We start from the raw sequence: 15,684 nt of genomic DNA on the forward strand, positions 1-15,684 counted from the left end.
CCTGAAAGTGAGACCAGGCATTTTCATTGCACTATTGTAGCCAGTGTCGCAAGACATTTACATGCCAGATGCGCTAAAGATTCATATGTCCCTTCATGCTTCAACCACCATTCCCGGGTGTGACTAGTTCGGTCACCGAGACTCCCTTGTGACTGTCACCTGATGTGCTGAGACTACCTCTGAGCTTGTTTTCCGTCAGCTTGGGACACCAGAACCCTGTCTTGTTGAACCAGACATGCTGGCCAGCTGCAACACAGACCCAGGGTCTGAACCACATCCCCAAAGCTGCAGGCTTTAACTGAAAACCACTCAGCAGGTACTCCTGTCTCCAATAGCCAGATACCCAGCTCCCAATGGGATCCAAACCCCAAATAAATCCGTTTTACTCTGTTCATCACAAATTTAATTAATGCATTTTTTTTTAACGAGCATCATCAGCATGGAAGCATGTCTTCTGGAATGGTGGCTAAAGCATGAAGGGGCATACAAATGTTTAGCATATCTGGCATATAAATACCTTGCACTGTCTGATACAAAAGTGCCATGCAAATACCTGTTCTAACTTTCTGGTGACACTGTAAATAAGACGGCAGTATTATCTCCTGTATATGTAAACAAACTTGTTTGCTTAGCGATTGGCTGAATAAGAAGTAGGACTGAGTGGACTTGTAGATTCTGAAGTTTTACACGGTTGTGGTTTTGAGTGCAGTTATGTAACAAAAAAAAAATCTACATTTGTAAGTTGCACTTTCACGACAGATTGCACTACAGTACTTGTATGAGGTGAATTGAAAAATACTATTATCATTTTTACAGTGCAAATATTTGTAATAAAAATATACATTGATTTCAATTACAACATAGAATACAATATATATATATGAAAATGTAGAAAAACATCCAGAATAATAAATTTCAATTGCTATTCTATTTTTAATAGTGCGATTAAAAATGTGATTAATCCCAATTAATTTTTGAGTTAATCGCCTGAGTTAACTGCGATTAATCCACAGCTTTTTTCATAGCCATTATCTGGTCTGCATTCAGTTTTAAATTCATCTGTTCAGTGAAGAAAATTAAGTGAGGAACCAAATTAGGTTAACTTTCTGTCAGAGCATTTTTGTGCATCAAGCTTCAGTTCAGGATAGATCAGAATGGTGGACAAAGCCTCTAAGCTATCAGTTTAAGATCATATCTGCATGCCACAGAACTTTATATTCAAATAATTAAAATAGCCACTTGAAATGTAGTAATGTAGCCACTGACATGGTGATCAAATATGTCCTTTGGTTTGGAAATATTTAAGTCTCATTGCCTTTAACATAACCATTCTTTTTTATTCATTCATCCCAGCCACTAATCTGCATTGTTACAAGCACAGGGTCAATAATATTACACATCACTTATTCTTATTGTCATCCTCATAGTATCGCTGTTTCATAGCCCTGTATTTTCTGAGATAATACAAGGCCTCTAGCTCTTTTATAACAAATTCTCCACGACTAATTAGTTGCTTAATTTTTTCTGGATCTTTCACATCCTTATTTTTTAGGAAAGCTGCCTTCAAACGGCTTCTAAAGTAGTCTGCTCCTTTGGGATATTCCCTTCCAAGGTACAGCAGCTTTAAAAACAAAAACAAATATTTTAGAACTTGGCAAAAAATGTTTTTATCTAGTTAAGCAAAAGTGCTAATGGCATTCAAGACACTTACATTTTTGTAAAGATTCAGCACTTCACCTCTTAAAGGATTGGCCATTTTTCATATTTCACTGAACATAGCCACTTAATTCTTGTGTGATTATTTACCTGAAGAATAATCAGTTTGATATTAGCCACACACTGAACTAACACGTGACTGCACTTTAACCATTTACGGTATGATATTACTTACACTAATGCCCAAAGTACCTCTTGAATTGTGTTTTCCTTAACTTTTGCTTTCCTGAATTAGCATAAGTGCACTTACAATTTAATGAAGACAGATCTTATTTTAAGCAAAGTTGCAATCAATTCTGAAAATAAATAATAATTCAATGTATAGTCCCTAGTTCTAGCTTGCTAGCTTCCAACATTAGCATTTTTTATAATTCCCTGTGTTAATATTTAGTTTATATTGCAAGTAAGTGGTGTATCCTCTACCTCAATTAGATTGTTGGTCTTTCAAGTACCGTGGCCCTGTCAATTCTGAGATGAAGCAAAAAGTGGCTTGTTTTGCATCTGGAAGTAAGATATTGTTACTATAAAAACCAAGAAATTGAGATTCAAAAGTGGAAACAACTGACATAGAAGAACTTTTCTGCAGTGACTTCTAAGTTCTTTTATACTCTGCTTTTCCTTAGTTTCTAGTCACAGCTGATCTGGTATTTGTAATTAGAAAGTAGCTGAACATGAGGTCAGCAAGCTGTATGTTCTGAGTTTAACTCTTGTAGCAAGACTGCACTTGAATCCTGGAAAGATTTCTATGAAGAGAAGAGACCTAAGGAAAGGACGGTGTGACAGGGTCGGTCCAGATGGCTATAGGAGAGTAATAGAAGGCAGATATATTAGCCCCAGCCTAAGTAGGTCCCTTTTACCTGGGTAAGGTAACAGGGAAGGTTCCAGAACAATCAGGAACCTTCTGGAGACAATTAAGACAGGCTGATTAGAACACCTGCAGCCAATCAAGAAGCTGCTAGAAGCAATTAAGGCAGGCTAATCAGGGCACTTGGGTTTTAAAAAGGAGCTCACTTCAGTTTGTGGTGTCCGTGTGAGGAGCTGGGAGCAAGAGGCACTAGGAGCTGAGAGTGAGAACGCGGACTGTTGGAGGACTGAGGTGTACAAGCATTATCAGACACCAGGAGGAAGGTCCTATGGTGAGAATAAAGAAGGTGCTGGGAGGAGGCCATGGGGAAGTAGCCCAGGGAGTTGTAGCTGTCGCACAGCTGTTCCAGGAGGTGCTCCAGACAGCTGCAGTCCACAGGGCCCTGGGCTGGAACCCGGAGTAGAGGGCGGGCCCGGGTTCCCCCAAATCCTCCCAACTCCTGGTCAGACAGAGGAGGAGTTGACCTGGACTGTGAATTCAGAAAAATGGCCAAGCTGAGGGCTGCCGTGAAGCTCCAAGGCAAGCAAATCCACCAATAAGTGCAAGACCCACCAAGGTACAGCAGGAACTTTGTCACAACTGGTGTCAGAAGTGGCATCTGGTGTCCACAGCACGGCGGAAGAAGGAGGGTGTTTGGAAGGGGAAAAAAAAAAAAAAAAAGGGAAGAGGATCTATTTTTTTCACCACAATGGAGGAGGTAGTGTGGGCACTGAGAAGCCACGGCTGCCCAGCAGGAGGCTACTCGTGTCCAGGCAGCCGCCCAACAGGAGGCAGTGCGGCTGCAGCAAGAGACTAATCGCCTGCTGATGGATCAGGCTGCTCAAGACCGGGCTATGTTGCGGGAACTGGTAAACCAGGTAAAGGCCCTTACAGAGCTGAACCGCGGCCATGATGGGACACAGATCATGCGGGCCAGCAACTGGCTGTAGAAAATGATGCGGGAAGATGATGTAGAGGCATACCTCCTGGCCTTTGAGAGGACAGCCCTGCGGGAGGCTTGGCCCCGAGAACAGTGGTCTGGCATCCTCCTCCATTCCTGTGTGGGAAGGCCCAGAAGGCCTACTATGATTTTCCTGAAGAGGCTGTGGCAGACTACCCCCAGCTGAAAGCAGAGATCCTGGCCAGATCTGGGGTAACGACCACAATGTAGGCCCAGCGATATCATGAGTGGAGGTACCAGGAAAACAAAACCTCGCAGTCCCAATTATATGACCTCATCCATCTCGCATGAAAGTGGTTACGAACTGAGTCCCAGAGTCCAGAGGAGATACTAGAGGTTCTGGTCATCGACCGGTACATGAGAGGACTACCGCCAGACCTTCGCGCCTGGGTAAGCCAGAACAAACCCTACACCTACGACGAGGTTGTCATGCTGGTAGAAAGGCGAAGGATGGCGAGGGAGCTGACCCGACCAGTTAAGGAAGAAGCACCCCGGATTAAACTAGCAGCACCAAGACCTACAGCTCGGGTGACTGGGCCACCAGGAGAACCCAGGTGGAAAAAGAAAGGGACTGAAGGCCCACCAGAAGCCACAAAGAGTTGGAGCACTGAGGGGGAAGAGAATCGTGATCTTAGACTACCCAAACCAAGAGACCGGGGAATGCCTAGGGCTCCATACAGATGTTACACCTGTGGGGAGTGGGGACATATATCTGCACAGTGTCCCAATGCCGAGGAGCTTATGCAGTGTAACCTAGGGAACTGGGCAGACCCATGCTCCCTAATCCACCTTGTGGGGGTCTCACTAACCCCACATATGTACACTAGACCAGTGAAGCTAAATGGGGTAGAAACCACAACACTGGTTGATTCGGGGAGTGCTATCACGCTTGTCTCGGGGAAGCTCGTGAAGCGTAGTCAGCTGCTGTGGGCTAAGCGTAAGGGGATTACATGCGTTCATGGGACAGTTGGTTATTACCCCACCATCCCAGTAAAAATCGGGATTCAGGAGAACACTACTGAGATAGCAGCAGGTGTAGTCCCTAAACTCCCATACCCAGTGCACATAGGGAGGGGCTTCCCAGGGTTTGGAGACTTACTCCCAGTAGGGGAACTGGAGAAAGGGGGAAGCCTGAAAGTAGTGAGGCATCCACAGTAGACTGTCAACCCCCAACCTTCTCTCCACTCAGATTTGTTCTCCACTCCTAGACAGCGTAGAAAGACGAAAAGGGAAAGAAGGGCAGCTAAGGCCTTGGGAACCCGAATACTGGCCCAAAGCCAGAGGGTCGCTCTCGTAGGTAGGCGGACCCGAGCAGCTGAAAAGGAGGCCACCCAGAAGGGAGAAGCACCCGAGTCTGACCCACACCCTAACGCCTCTGAACCAGTAAAGGCAACAGAGACTGGCGCCCTAGATCTCAGGCAGATTAGCCCCAGGAGAGGAAATTTTGGACAGGACCAGGCTGAAGACCCAAGGTACCACAACATTAGGAAGGAGGTGACTGAAATAGATGGGGTCCCCGTGGAAGGGAAAACCCAGGGACCAGGACCCTACTTCATAATGAAGAAGAATCTCCTATACCAGGTTGCACCAGTACAGGGGCAGACGGTACAGCAGATCCTAGTACCTAAAAAAATACCAGAATGCTGTATTAAGTCTGCCCCATAGTCATCTTTTTGGGGGGCATTTGGGGCTAAAGAAGACCCTGGCACAGGTCCTGCGATGATTCTTCTGGCCTGGAGTACATGAAGTGCGGAGGTACTGTGCATCCTGCCCGGAGTGTCAGCTGCACCGTCCCCGTCCCCACTTGAGGGCACCTTTAGTACCCCTTCCCATCATAGAGGTCCCCTTCGAGCGAATAGCCATGGATCTTGTGGGACCCCTGGAGAAGACAGCCCGGGGCCACCAATATATACTTGTCGTTCTGGATTATGCTACTCACTACCCAGAAGCTGTCCCCCTGCGGAACACGGCGTCTAAAACGATAGCTAAAGAGTTGGTAGGGATCTCTGCCCGAGTGGGGCTACCAAAGGAGATATTAACAGACCAAGGTACCCCATTTATGTCGAAGCTAATGAAGGACCTCTGTACGCTGCTCCATATAGATAGACTGAAGTTCTCAGGGTATCATCCGCAGACCGATGGGCTGGTAGAAAGGTTTAACCGAACCCTCAAGACAATGATAAGGAAAGTGGTAAGTCGAGACGGGAAGGATTGGGACACCCTATTACTCTACCTTATGTTTGCAATCTGGGAGGTACCTCAAGCCTCAACTGGGTTTTCCCCCTTTGACTTATTATACGGACATCACCCCCGGGGCATACTAGATATTGCAAAAGAAATCTGGGAAGAGGAACCCAATGAGGGGAGAAATATAATTGACCATGTGTTGCCAATGAGAGAACGGATAGCCTGGGTCACCCCTATTGTACGGGAACATTTGGAAAAGGCGCAGGAAGCCCAGCGAACCCATTACAATCGCCAGGCAAAAGTCCGACAGTTCCAACCAGGGGATCGGGTGATGGTGTTGGTACCCATGGCAGAAAGCAAGCTTTTGGCACAATGGCATGGGCCCTATGAGATGGCTGAACCCGTGGGGGAAGTAACTTACAAGGTGCGGCAGCCAGGATGCCGGAAACAAGAATAAATTTATCACATTAACCTCTTAAAGCCTTGGCACCAAGAAGAGGCGTGCGTAGTAGCCCAAGAGACCCCGATCCAGGGAAATATATGCAGGAGCAGATCAGGATATCCACTGATCTGACACCAAACCAGAAGAAGGAGGTAACTGAGATGATCAACCGATACTAGGACTTGTTTTCAACCAAACCAGGCCAGACCACCGAAGCATATCACCATATTATCACAGACCCTGGGGCAAAGGTAACTTTATGGCCCTATCGGGTCCCAGCAGCAAAAAGGGAGAAGATCAAGGCAGAGGTAAAAAGGATGTTGGAGCTGGGAGTCTTCGAAGAGTCCCACAGTCAGTGGTCAAGCCCGACTGTGTTGGTGCCCAAACCCGATGGCACCACTATGTTTTGTAATGACTTTCGCCAGATGAATGAGATATCCAAATTCGATGCATACCTCATACCCCGTATCGATGAGTTAGTTGACCGCCTGGGCAATGCCCGATTTTTGACCACCCTTGATTTAACAAAGGGATTTTGGCAGATTCCCCTTGCCAAAAATGCGAAAGAAAAGACGGCATTCTCTACCCCAGAGGGTCTGTTTCAATATACTGTTCTTCCTTTTGGACTGCACGGGGCACCTGCCACCTTCCAGCGTCTTATGGACAAGCTCCTACGGCCCCATACCAGTTATGCAGCAGCATACTTGGATGATGTGATTATTCACACCCATGACTGGGAAACCCACTTAGGAAAGGTGGAAGCGTTTCTGGACACGCTAAGACAGGCTGACCTCACAGCCAACCCAGCCAAGTGTGCTATAGGGCTAGCCGAGGCTAAATACCTTGGCTACACTGTAGGAAGGGGCATGGTCAAGCCCCAAATAAACAAACTAGAGGCTATCCAAAATTGGCCCCGGCCGAATCAGAAAAAGCAAGTCTGGGCATTCCTGGGTGTGGCGGGTACTACCGATGATTTATTCCCCATTTTGCTACCAGAGCGAGTCCCCTCACAGACCTGATAAAAGCCCGGGGTCCAGACATGGTGAAATGGACAGATGCCACAGAGAAAGCATTCATGGATCTACAGACAGCCCTCTGCAGTAACCCCGTGCTTATAGCCCCAGACTTCAACAAAGAATTCATTTTACAAACAGATGCATCTGAAGTAGGATTGGGAGCTGTCCTATTGCAGATGGTCGGAGATGAAAAACACCCAAACCCAATCCAATACCTCAGCAGGAAACTCCTCCCGAGAGAGCAGAAGTATGCCGTGGTTGAAAGAGAGTGCCTAGCTGTGAAATGGGCCATGGAAACACTATGTTATTACCTTCTGGGATGACGGTTTACCCTTGTGACCGACCATGCACCCCTCCAGTGGATGCAGCGAAATAAAGAGAAGAACGCAAGGGTGACCAGATGGTTCCTGTCCCTACAACCTTTCCAATTCACCATACAACACCGGGCTGGAAGCCAAACTGGCAATGCAGATGGCTTGTCACGAGTACATTGCCTGACGTCCCAAGTTGCCCAACCCCGTAGTGTTGAGCGGGTGTGGGGGAGAGAGGGATATATGTGACAGGGTCGGTCCAGATGGCTATAGGAGAGTAATAGAAGGCAGATATATTAGCCCCAGCCTAAGTAGGTCCCTTTTCCCTGGGTAAGGTAACAGGGATGGTTCCAGAACAATCAGGAACCTTCTGGAGACAATTAAGACAGGCTGATTAGAACACCTGCAGCCAATCAAGAAGCTGCTAGAAGCAATTAAGGCAGGCTAATCAGGGCACCTGGGTTTTAAAAAGGAGCTCACTTCAGTTTGTAGTGTGCGTGTGAGGAGCTGGGAGCAAGAGGCACTAGGAGCTGAGAGTGAGAACGCGGACTGTTGGAGGACTGAGGTGTACAAGCATTATCAGACACCAGGAGGAAGGTCCTATGGTGAGGATAAAGAAGGTGTTGGGAGGAGGCCATGGGGAAGTAGCCCAGCGAGTTGTAGCTGTCGCACAGCTGTTCCAGGAGGCGCTCTAGACTGCTGCAGTCCGCAGGGCCCTGGGCTGGAACCCGGAGTAGAGGGCGGGCCCGGGTTCCCCCAAATCCTCCCAACTCCTGGTCAGACAGAGGAGGAGTTGACCTGGACTGTGAATTCAGAAAAATGGCCAAGCTGAGGGCTGCTGCGAAGCTCCAAGGCGAGCAAATCTGCCAATAAGCGCAAGACCCACCAAGGTACAGCAGGAACTTTGTCACAACAGATTTCAAGCAGTCATTTAGCAGCACTGTCATTACTAAACTTTTTCAGCAACTACTGAGCTGTATGGGGGCAGAGCCAACACAGCCACCTTATGTGTATTCAAGAAATAAATGATTGCAGGATTCATTTTCCTATGCTTGACTTTATCCTCACACACAGACTCCATGTATTAGTTATAATATTTTATTATTAAGTGGAGGCTGGAGAATTTACCTTGTCAGGCTCAAAGTCTGTACAATTACTTCCAACCCAAAGATTTTGGAAAGTTCAGTAAAATGCCTGGGGCTCCTAGGTGCTACAATACTACTACTAATAATAATGAAGAGAGTGATTTTCACAGATAAAGTTCAGAAGTTTCAAGTAATGCTTCTTTTAAAAAGTTAGTCCTCTGAGCATAAGTGCCTTTCACATGTTTAAGAATAAAAAATATTTCAAAAATATCATACTGCGTACAGTACATCTTCTCATTCTGTTTTTTGCACTATGCTCTGAGCTGTGGATGTTTAGTTACATGCTGAAGCCCAAGCCCCACATTTGGCTTGAAAGAATGTTCAGACTCAACATCCCTTCCCACCAAGCAGGGCTTGAGAGAACTGTAGTGCGCGGTTCAGACTTAATTCAGATCCTGTAACAATATTGCTAAAGCATTTAAAAAAAAAAAGTCAGATCATTTCAGAATATTTCTAATGTAATTAAACAGGAAAAAAAAATATGAGAATTGAATCAGTGTACATCCTAAAAGCACTAAGTTGCCTAAACTACTTTTTTTATATAATCTTTAAATTCCAAATCCTAGCACTATAAAGTTATTTATTAAATCTTGCTTCTAAACCTCTGGCTGTAACCTGACTGACAAGGCCATCTCAACTAAAGAGAAGCATCAGTGTTGACTCATTCGGGTGTTATCAGTGTTAAAACATGTGACAGGAGAATGACATTGCTATAAAGGAAGTGTTTTCACTGCTTAGCACAGGGGTGGACAAGCTTTTTGGCCCGAGGGCCACATCTGGGTGGGGAAATTGTATGCAGGGCCATGAATGTAGGGCTGGGGGTTGAGGTGTGGGAGGGGGTTGAGGTGCGGGTTGTGCAGGAAGGGGCTCAGGAGAGGTGCGGCAGGGGGTTGGGGTGCAGGAGGGGGATCAGGGCAAGGGGTTGGGGTGTGGCAGGGGGCTCAACACAGGGAGGAGGGGTTCAGGGTGCAGGCTCTGGCCTGGCGCCATTTCCCTTGAGCGGCTCTAGAGCGGCAGCAGCACACAGCAGTGCTAAGGCAGGCCCTCTGCCTGTCCTGGCCCTGTGCCACTCCCGGAAGTGGCCAGTATGTCTGGCAGTGGCTCCTGGGGATGGGATGGAGCAGGCAGCTCCACCATGCGCTGCTATCACCTGCGGGTACCACCCCCAAAGCTCTCATTAGCCGAGGTTCCGGCCAATGGGAGCTGCGGGGGGAGGGGGGCGGTGCCTGCAGCTGAGGGCAGCACACAGAGCCCTCTGCGCCCCCCTCCCCGCCCCCCGGGGCTGCAGGGATGTGGGGCCGGCCACTTCCAGAAGCGGCGCACGGACAGGGCAGGCACGGAGCCTGCCTTAGCCCTGCTGCGCCATGGGGCTGGCAATCCCGTGGATTGGACTGAAAGCCTTGATGGGCTGGATCCGGCCAGCGGCCTGTAGTTTACCCTCCCCTGACTTAGCATGAGACATCTAGGCTTTATTAAGCACATGCTATCCATAAAACTGCTGGGTATCTGTGCCGTTAGCAGGTGAAGTGCCTTTAGTAGAGTAGAACCTCAGAGTTACAAACTGACCGGTTAACCACACACCTCATTTGGAACTGGAAGTATACAATGAGGCAGCAGCAGAGACCAAAGAACAAAAAAGTAAACAGAGTACTGTGATAAATGCAAACTACTAAAAAAAATAAAAGGAAAACAGCATATTTCTTCTGCATAATAATGTTTTAAAGTTCTATTAACTCAATGTTCCATTGTAAACTTTTGAAAGAACTATAAAGTATCGTTCAGAATTACGAACATTTCAGAGTTACAAACAACCTCCACTCCCAAGATGCTCGTAACCCTGAGGTTCTACTGTACCTTTAGTAACTTGGCACTATGTGAATGTAGACAGTGTTGTGACCATGAGTAGGCTTCACTGATGTTAAGGACTGAACTGATTAGATAGGGCAATTAATATAGTAGTCTTCCTTGAACTCCTGAACTTCTTTAAAAAAGGAGTGAGTAGAAGGAGGTACTGTTTTAACAGCATCACTGCTTTAGTGTGGAAAGTCAAGGTGGGAGGCCTTCCCCTAGATCAGGGGTTCTCAAACTGGGGGTTGCAAGGTTATTACATGGGGGGTCACGAGCTGTCAACCTCCACCCTAAACCCTGCTTTGCCTTATAAAATTTATAAGATGGGGGTCCCACTCAGAGGCTTGCTATGTGGAAGGGGTCACCGGTACAAAAGTTTGAGAACCACTGCCCTAGATAAACTATTTCACACGACATAGAAAAAAAATCTTAACTAGCACTATTTGGTCTCTGTGATGGCAGTCTCTGCAGAGGGGCTAACTGACAGGGAAAATGAATTACCCTCTTCTTAACTGAGCTAGTGCCTCCATGATGAAGTTGAAGCCCACTGGTGGGGTGTTTGCTCTGCTGCTGCCTCTACCTTTTCTGTGGAGAGAGGACTTCAGTCTCCTCAGCAGTCAGACACCTTTCACAAGCAATCTAATCACCATAAAAAAAACCTAAATATTAACACTGGAGAGTGGGGAGGGGATAATATGCTGACAATTTTTATAATTAAATTATGATATAACAAGTGGGGCATGTATAAACCCACATACTTCAAGGAAGCAGTTCCACCAATACAAGGGATGACAATACCCCAGTGAGCCCATTCTGAGAGTCTCAGCTCTACCCTTTGTTTTTACTGAGGACGTAGATAAGCAGAGTTTATGTGACTTACTCTGAGGGCCACTTTTGTATGAAAAGGGAGTCTCTGTCTAGTCCATTGACCTGCTGGCTCATAAGAAAAGCATGGATAGGTAGAATTGATAAACACACATAGTAAAAAAAAAAAAAAAATTTGAGCCTCTAGCAGATCACATTTTCCAGCTTTTCTTCACAAACAAGGGCTAGAAACTCCCTTCCCCCCAAACAAAGTTGAGATTCTTACATAAACACATGCTTTCAAGAGCTGGAGCTTTAAGAAATCCCTAAAAGTGTCTGAGACTGAAGATAAAAATTGCAGGAGTTGGCAACACCATGCATATCTGTCATGAGAACCTTGGGATTGGCTATAAACTCTTGAATTGGATTATCAGCCTGGTGGTGGGAGCAGCACAGGGCTGCATGTGGGTTTGCACAGAACCCAGCACAATGGTGTTGGATATCCCCATTATCAGCAGCAATACAGTCATTTAAAGGTATGTCTACACTGCACATCAAGCCCAGGATCTCACTCGAGTTTGAGCTGACACCCCATTTCTTTCAATGCACACATCAGTCTGATTTGGGTCAGCAAATACTCAGGACCCAAACCTAAGATCCTATTCATGGGGGGAAAAGAAAAGGAGTACTTGTGGCACCTTAGAGACTAACAAATGTATTTGAGCATAAGCTTTCGTGAGCTACAGTTCAAATAAATTTGTTGGTCTCTAAGGTGCCACAAGTACTCCTTTTCTTTTTGCGGATACAGACTAACACGGCTGCCACTCTGAAACCTATTCACAGGGGGGTGGACTCAAAGCCCAAGTCCTACTAAGCCTCCAGTCCAAGCCCTGTAAGTTTGCAGTGTGGACGCAGGTCAAGCTGCAGATCCAAGTGGGAAGGTCTGTGCAGGGCAGTATGGACGGGTTAGCTGGGGTGGGGGGACCAGGCTGAGCAACTGAAAAGCCAGGTCCCGCCCCAGCGCGGGCTCGGGAACAGCCCAGACCCCACAGAAAGAGCCAGGTTCTCAGTGCAGCCCAGACCTGCCCCGCGGGCTCACCAGCCCCACCCACTCCCTTGCCTGGCCTAGGGGGCCCCTGGCGATGATGGGGGGGGGGTTACTCTCAGTGCAGCACCCACATGCCCCCTCCCAAGCGTGGGGCAAGCCGCTGCTCCCCTGGCTGCCCTCCCCGGGGGGTGCGGGGTTAAGGCGCCGGGACTCAGCCATGGCGTCAGGGCAGCGCCCCGCCCCGCCGCACGGGCTCCACCCGGGTCTCAGAGAGCGGGGGGGAGGGATGGGGCGGAAAGGGGGGGATCTGTACCTCTCCACTGGCCCTGACGCAAAGCCAGCTGCGCACGCTTTACGGCACCTCCTGCCGGCCGTAAAGCGCCACCGACCCCCGCCCCGGCAGAGTGAGAAAGTCACGAGCGAGTCCCCTCCCCCGGGGCGGCCGCGTGAGTTAAGCGTGTGGACGTCTACTGCGGCTGCGCGAGGATGCAGGGGTTGGGGGGGGGGGACGGAGAGGGTTGTCAGGGAGTCCGGAGCGGCTGCGCAAGAGCTCCGCGTGGGCGGGACTAGTCGTCTAGGTAACGAAGGGGCGGGAGGCTAAACAGTGCCTCACGCCGGGCTGGGGGACGCGTCGAGATGGTGAGAGCGGGGCCACCCCAGGAAGGGCCCGGCCATGGGGTTGTTGGGGGCGGGGGGTAAGTCGCTCCCCTCCCCCAGCCCGGGTAGGCAGCCTCCCCGCCCCGGCTCCCCGTTCCCGTCCGCTCCGAGCCCCGGGGTGCGCGGGGGGCTGGGGCTCGGCCTGTCCCCTCGAGCGCTGGTGAGCGGCCTGGCGCCGCCGTAGGGTCCCTGGGCGGACGGGGTTCAGGCCCCCTCCCCCCCACACGCCAGCCTCTGAGCCTTTAGCATCGCGGCTTCCGCCTCTCACCCAGCCCGGCGGGGACCCCGGCGCCTGCCCCTTGCACGCTGGAGATGAACGGTGGCAGGGGAGGCGAGCTGGTTGCTTTCGTCTCTTGCAGGGGCGCTGGGACAGTTTGCAGAGTGGGGCTGCTGAGAGTCATTGAACCAAGCTGTAATTTCTGTATGTAAGGGAAGCCGCTTCAAGCCACCCAAAGCACCCCTAGCTCCAGCACCTACTATCCCTTTCCTTTACGTTGAGGGTAAGGGTTACTGGGCCAGTCGTAGGGTTAAACAGAATCAATCTGGTAAACAGGAGGGAGGTGAGTGCCCCTAATCACGGAACAGGTAGAAGGCACTAGGCAGAGAGGGCATTCAAACGTCTCCCACAAGAGGAGATTTCAGCCTTCTGCAGCTCTGTCAGTTCTGCTGGGACTACCAGCAAAAGTGCCCATCTAGTACTGATTATGGTGGTGGTTTTTTGCAATGTGGACCTTTATCCTCTGAGTCTAGGAACTGGACTGAGACCATCAAAGCATTTCACACAGGCCAGTAAACTGGAAATCCTATTCAGTCACTGCCAATCTGGGCTTGACTTCAAAAGGTAATCTGGAGGAGACAGGCACTTTGAGCCAGATCCTCAAAAGTATTGAGGCTCCCCAAATCAGTAGAAGTTAGGAGCTTATTTATCATTGAGGATCTGAGCCTTTATTCCACCCTGATTAATCCAGTTTTTTATGTTGTAGGAAATCCCTGGGATATTTTAGCATGAAACTCAGTTTGCATTCCTGTAAACTTCACCTTCACACCTTACCAAAACCGTTCCACCACAATAGACAGTTTCTTCTACTCCCCTAGAGGAGCCCTTTATTCCTTCCCCAGGTATCCATTTCTGGCCATGTTTACCTCCTTGTTCTGTGGCTTTTCCACTCAACTGGCCGCTTCTACATTCCACCTCTATTTTCTGTGTAAATTTTCAAAATAATGCATTAAAAATTTAGCCAATCAATGTCCATACACGTTAATATTAATTAGCTATGTCCTACACATTGCACTGAAAATGTAACCATTTGGTACATGATGCAGTGTCATGTAGGGATTGAGTGTTGAGATACTTTAGTTTCTGTTCTTTGCTCTGACTTCTTAGCGTATGTGCAATGTGTTTCAGGTGGCATGTGACCAGGATTCATCACTGAATTTGATCTGGTTGGATCATTAGTTTTCCAGGGCTGGGCTGAGTACTGATGGGGAGTGCAACGTGAACGCTGATCCATATAACTCCTTGTGTTACTTTTGGAAAAGTCCCTAAGTGTCTTTATACTTCAGGTTTCAGAGTAGCAGCCATGTTAGCCTGTATCCTCAAAAAGGGCATGAATACTTGTGGCACCTTAGAGACTAACAAATTTATCTGAGCATAAGCTTTCATGGGCTACAGCCCACTTCATCAGATGCATAGAATGGAAATAAAGTAAGAAGATATATATACATACAGAGAACATGAAAAGGTGGAAGTTGCCATACCAACTCTGAGGCTAATTAATTAAGATGAGCTATTATCAGCAGGAGAAAAAAAAACTTTTCAGTGATAATCAAAATGGCCCATTTCAGACAGTTGACAAGAAGGTCTGAGGATACTGAACATGGGGAAATAGATTCAATTTGTGTAATGACCCTGCCACTCCCAGTCTCTATTCAAGCCCAAGTTAATGGTATCTAGTTTGCAATTAATTCTAGTTCAGCAGTTTCTTGTTGGAGTCTGTTCTTGAAGCTTTCCTGTTGCAAAATTGCCACCTTTAAGTTTGTTACTGAGTGACTAGAGACGTGACGGCTAGTGGCGTTCTGTTATTTTCTTTGTTGGGCCTGTCCTGTAGTAAGTGATTTCTGGGTACTCTTCTGGCTCTGTCAATCTGTTTTTAACTACAGGACAGGCCCAACAAAGAAAATAACAACGCCACTAGCCGTCACCTTCAGCCCCCAACTAAAACCTCTCCAGCGCATCATCAAACATCTACAAGCTATCATGAAAGACGATCCCTCACTCTCACGGATCTTGGGAGACAGACCAGTCCTCGCTTACAGACAGCCCCCAACCTGAAGCAAATACTCGCCAGCAACCACACACCACACAACAAAAACACTAACCCAGGAACCTATTCTTGCAACAAAGCCCAATGCCAACTCTGTCCACATATCTATCCAAGTGACACCCTCATAGGACCTAATCACATCAGCCACGCCGTCAGGGGCTCGTTCACCTGCACATCTACCAATGTGATATATGCCATCGTGTGCCAGCAATGCCCCTCTGCCATGTACATTGGCCAAACCGGACAGTCTCTACGCAAAAGAATAAATCGACACAAATCTGACATCAGGAATCATAACATTCAAAAACCAGTAGGAGAACGCTTCAACCTCTCTGGTCACTCAGTAACAAACTTAAAGGTGGCAATTTTGCAACAGGAAAG

At 48.0% G+C, this 15,684-nt stretch overlaps 2 protein-coding genes and 1 long non-coding RNA gene across 21 annotated transcripts in view; 1 reads left to right on the forward strand and 2 right to left on the reverse strand.

Moving 5' to 3' along the window:
* The window catches only part of LOC114022234, a 46,410-nt gene that overhangs the window by 21,575 nt on the left and 9,151 nt on the right, over positions 1 to 15,684 (reverse strand). The gene's annotated exons all lie outside the window — the stretch shown is intronic.
* Positions 1 to 15,684, forward strand: part of DNAI7 (dynein axonemal intermediate chain 7) — a 57,182-nt gene that overhangs the window by 621 nt on the left and 40,877 nt on the right. For 4 of the 18 annotated variants that reach the window (XM_037915452.1, XM_043538624.1, XM_037915466.1 and 1 more), the window contains exon 1: positions 12,898 to 12,961. The exons of 1 other annotated variant lie outside the window; for it this stretch is intronic. In XM_037915452.1, coding sequence (XP_037771380.1) covers positions 12,959 to 12,961 — 3 coding nt within the window. In that variant the 5' untranslated portion in view covers positions 12,898 to 12,958. Of the gene's footprint in view, positions 1 to 11,791; positions 11,811 to 12,678; positions 12,769 to 12,870; positions 12,962 to 12,999; positions 13,018 to 13,729; positions 13,821 to 15,684 lie in introns of those variants that run through there. 13 more of the 18 variants (XM_043538672.1, XM_043538641.1, XM_043538675.1 and 10 more) reach the window with 9 other exon arrangements.
* Positions 1,312 to 12,760, reverse strand: ETFRF1 (electron transfer flavoprotein regulatory factor 1). Of its 2 annotated transcripts, XM_037915586.2 has the most exons (4): positions 12,636 to 12,760; positions 11,051 to 11,109; positions 1,712 to 1,806; positions 1,312 to 1,621 (listed from the first exon to the last, which is right to left on the reverse strand). In XM_037915586.2, the coding sequence occupies exons 3-4, from the start codon at positions 1,754 to 1,756 to the stop codon at positions 1,400 to 1,402; spliced, it is 267 nt and encodes an 88-aa protein (XP_037771514.1). In that variant the 5' UTR covers positions 1,757 to 1,806; positions 11,051 to 11,109; positions 12,636 to 12,760; the 3' UTR covers positions 1,312 to 1,399. The 2 variants fall into 2 exon arrangements, with proteins under 2 accessions (XP_037771514.1, XP_037771487.1); XM_037915559.2 differs by lacking the exon at positions 11,051 to 11,109 and having other exon boundaries at positions 12,636 to 12,747.

The sequence above is a fragment of the Chelonia mydas genome, chromosome 1 (assembly GCF_015237465.2).
Source record: "Chelonia mydas isolate rCheMyd1 chromosome 1, rCheMyd1.pri.v2, whole genome shotgun sequence".
NCBI lineage: Eukaryota > Metazoa > Chordata > Testudines > Cheloniidae > Chelonia > Chelonia mydas.

Excerpts from the sequence above, each read along its gene's own strand:
- ETFRF1 (XM_037915586.2), bottom strand. The coding sequence starts at position 1,756 with ATGGCCAATCCTTTAAGAGGTGAAGTGCTGAATCTTTACAAAAAT. Across the intron at positions 1,622-1,711 it reads TGCTGAATCTTTACAAAAAT|CTGCTGTACCTTGGAAGGGA; the intron begins GTAAGTGTCTTG and ends TTGTTTTTAAAG.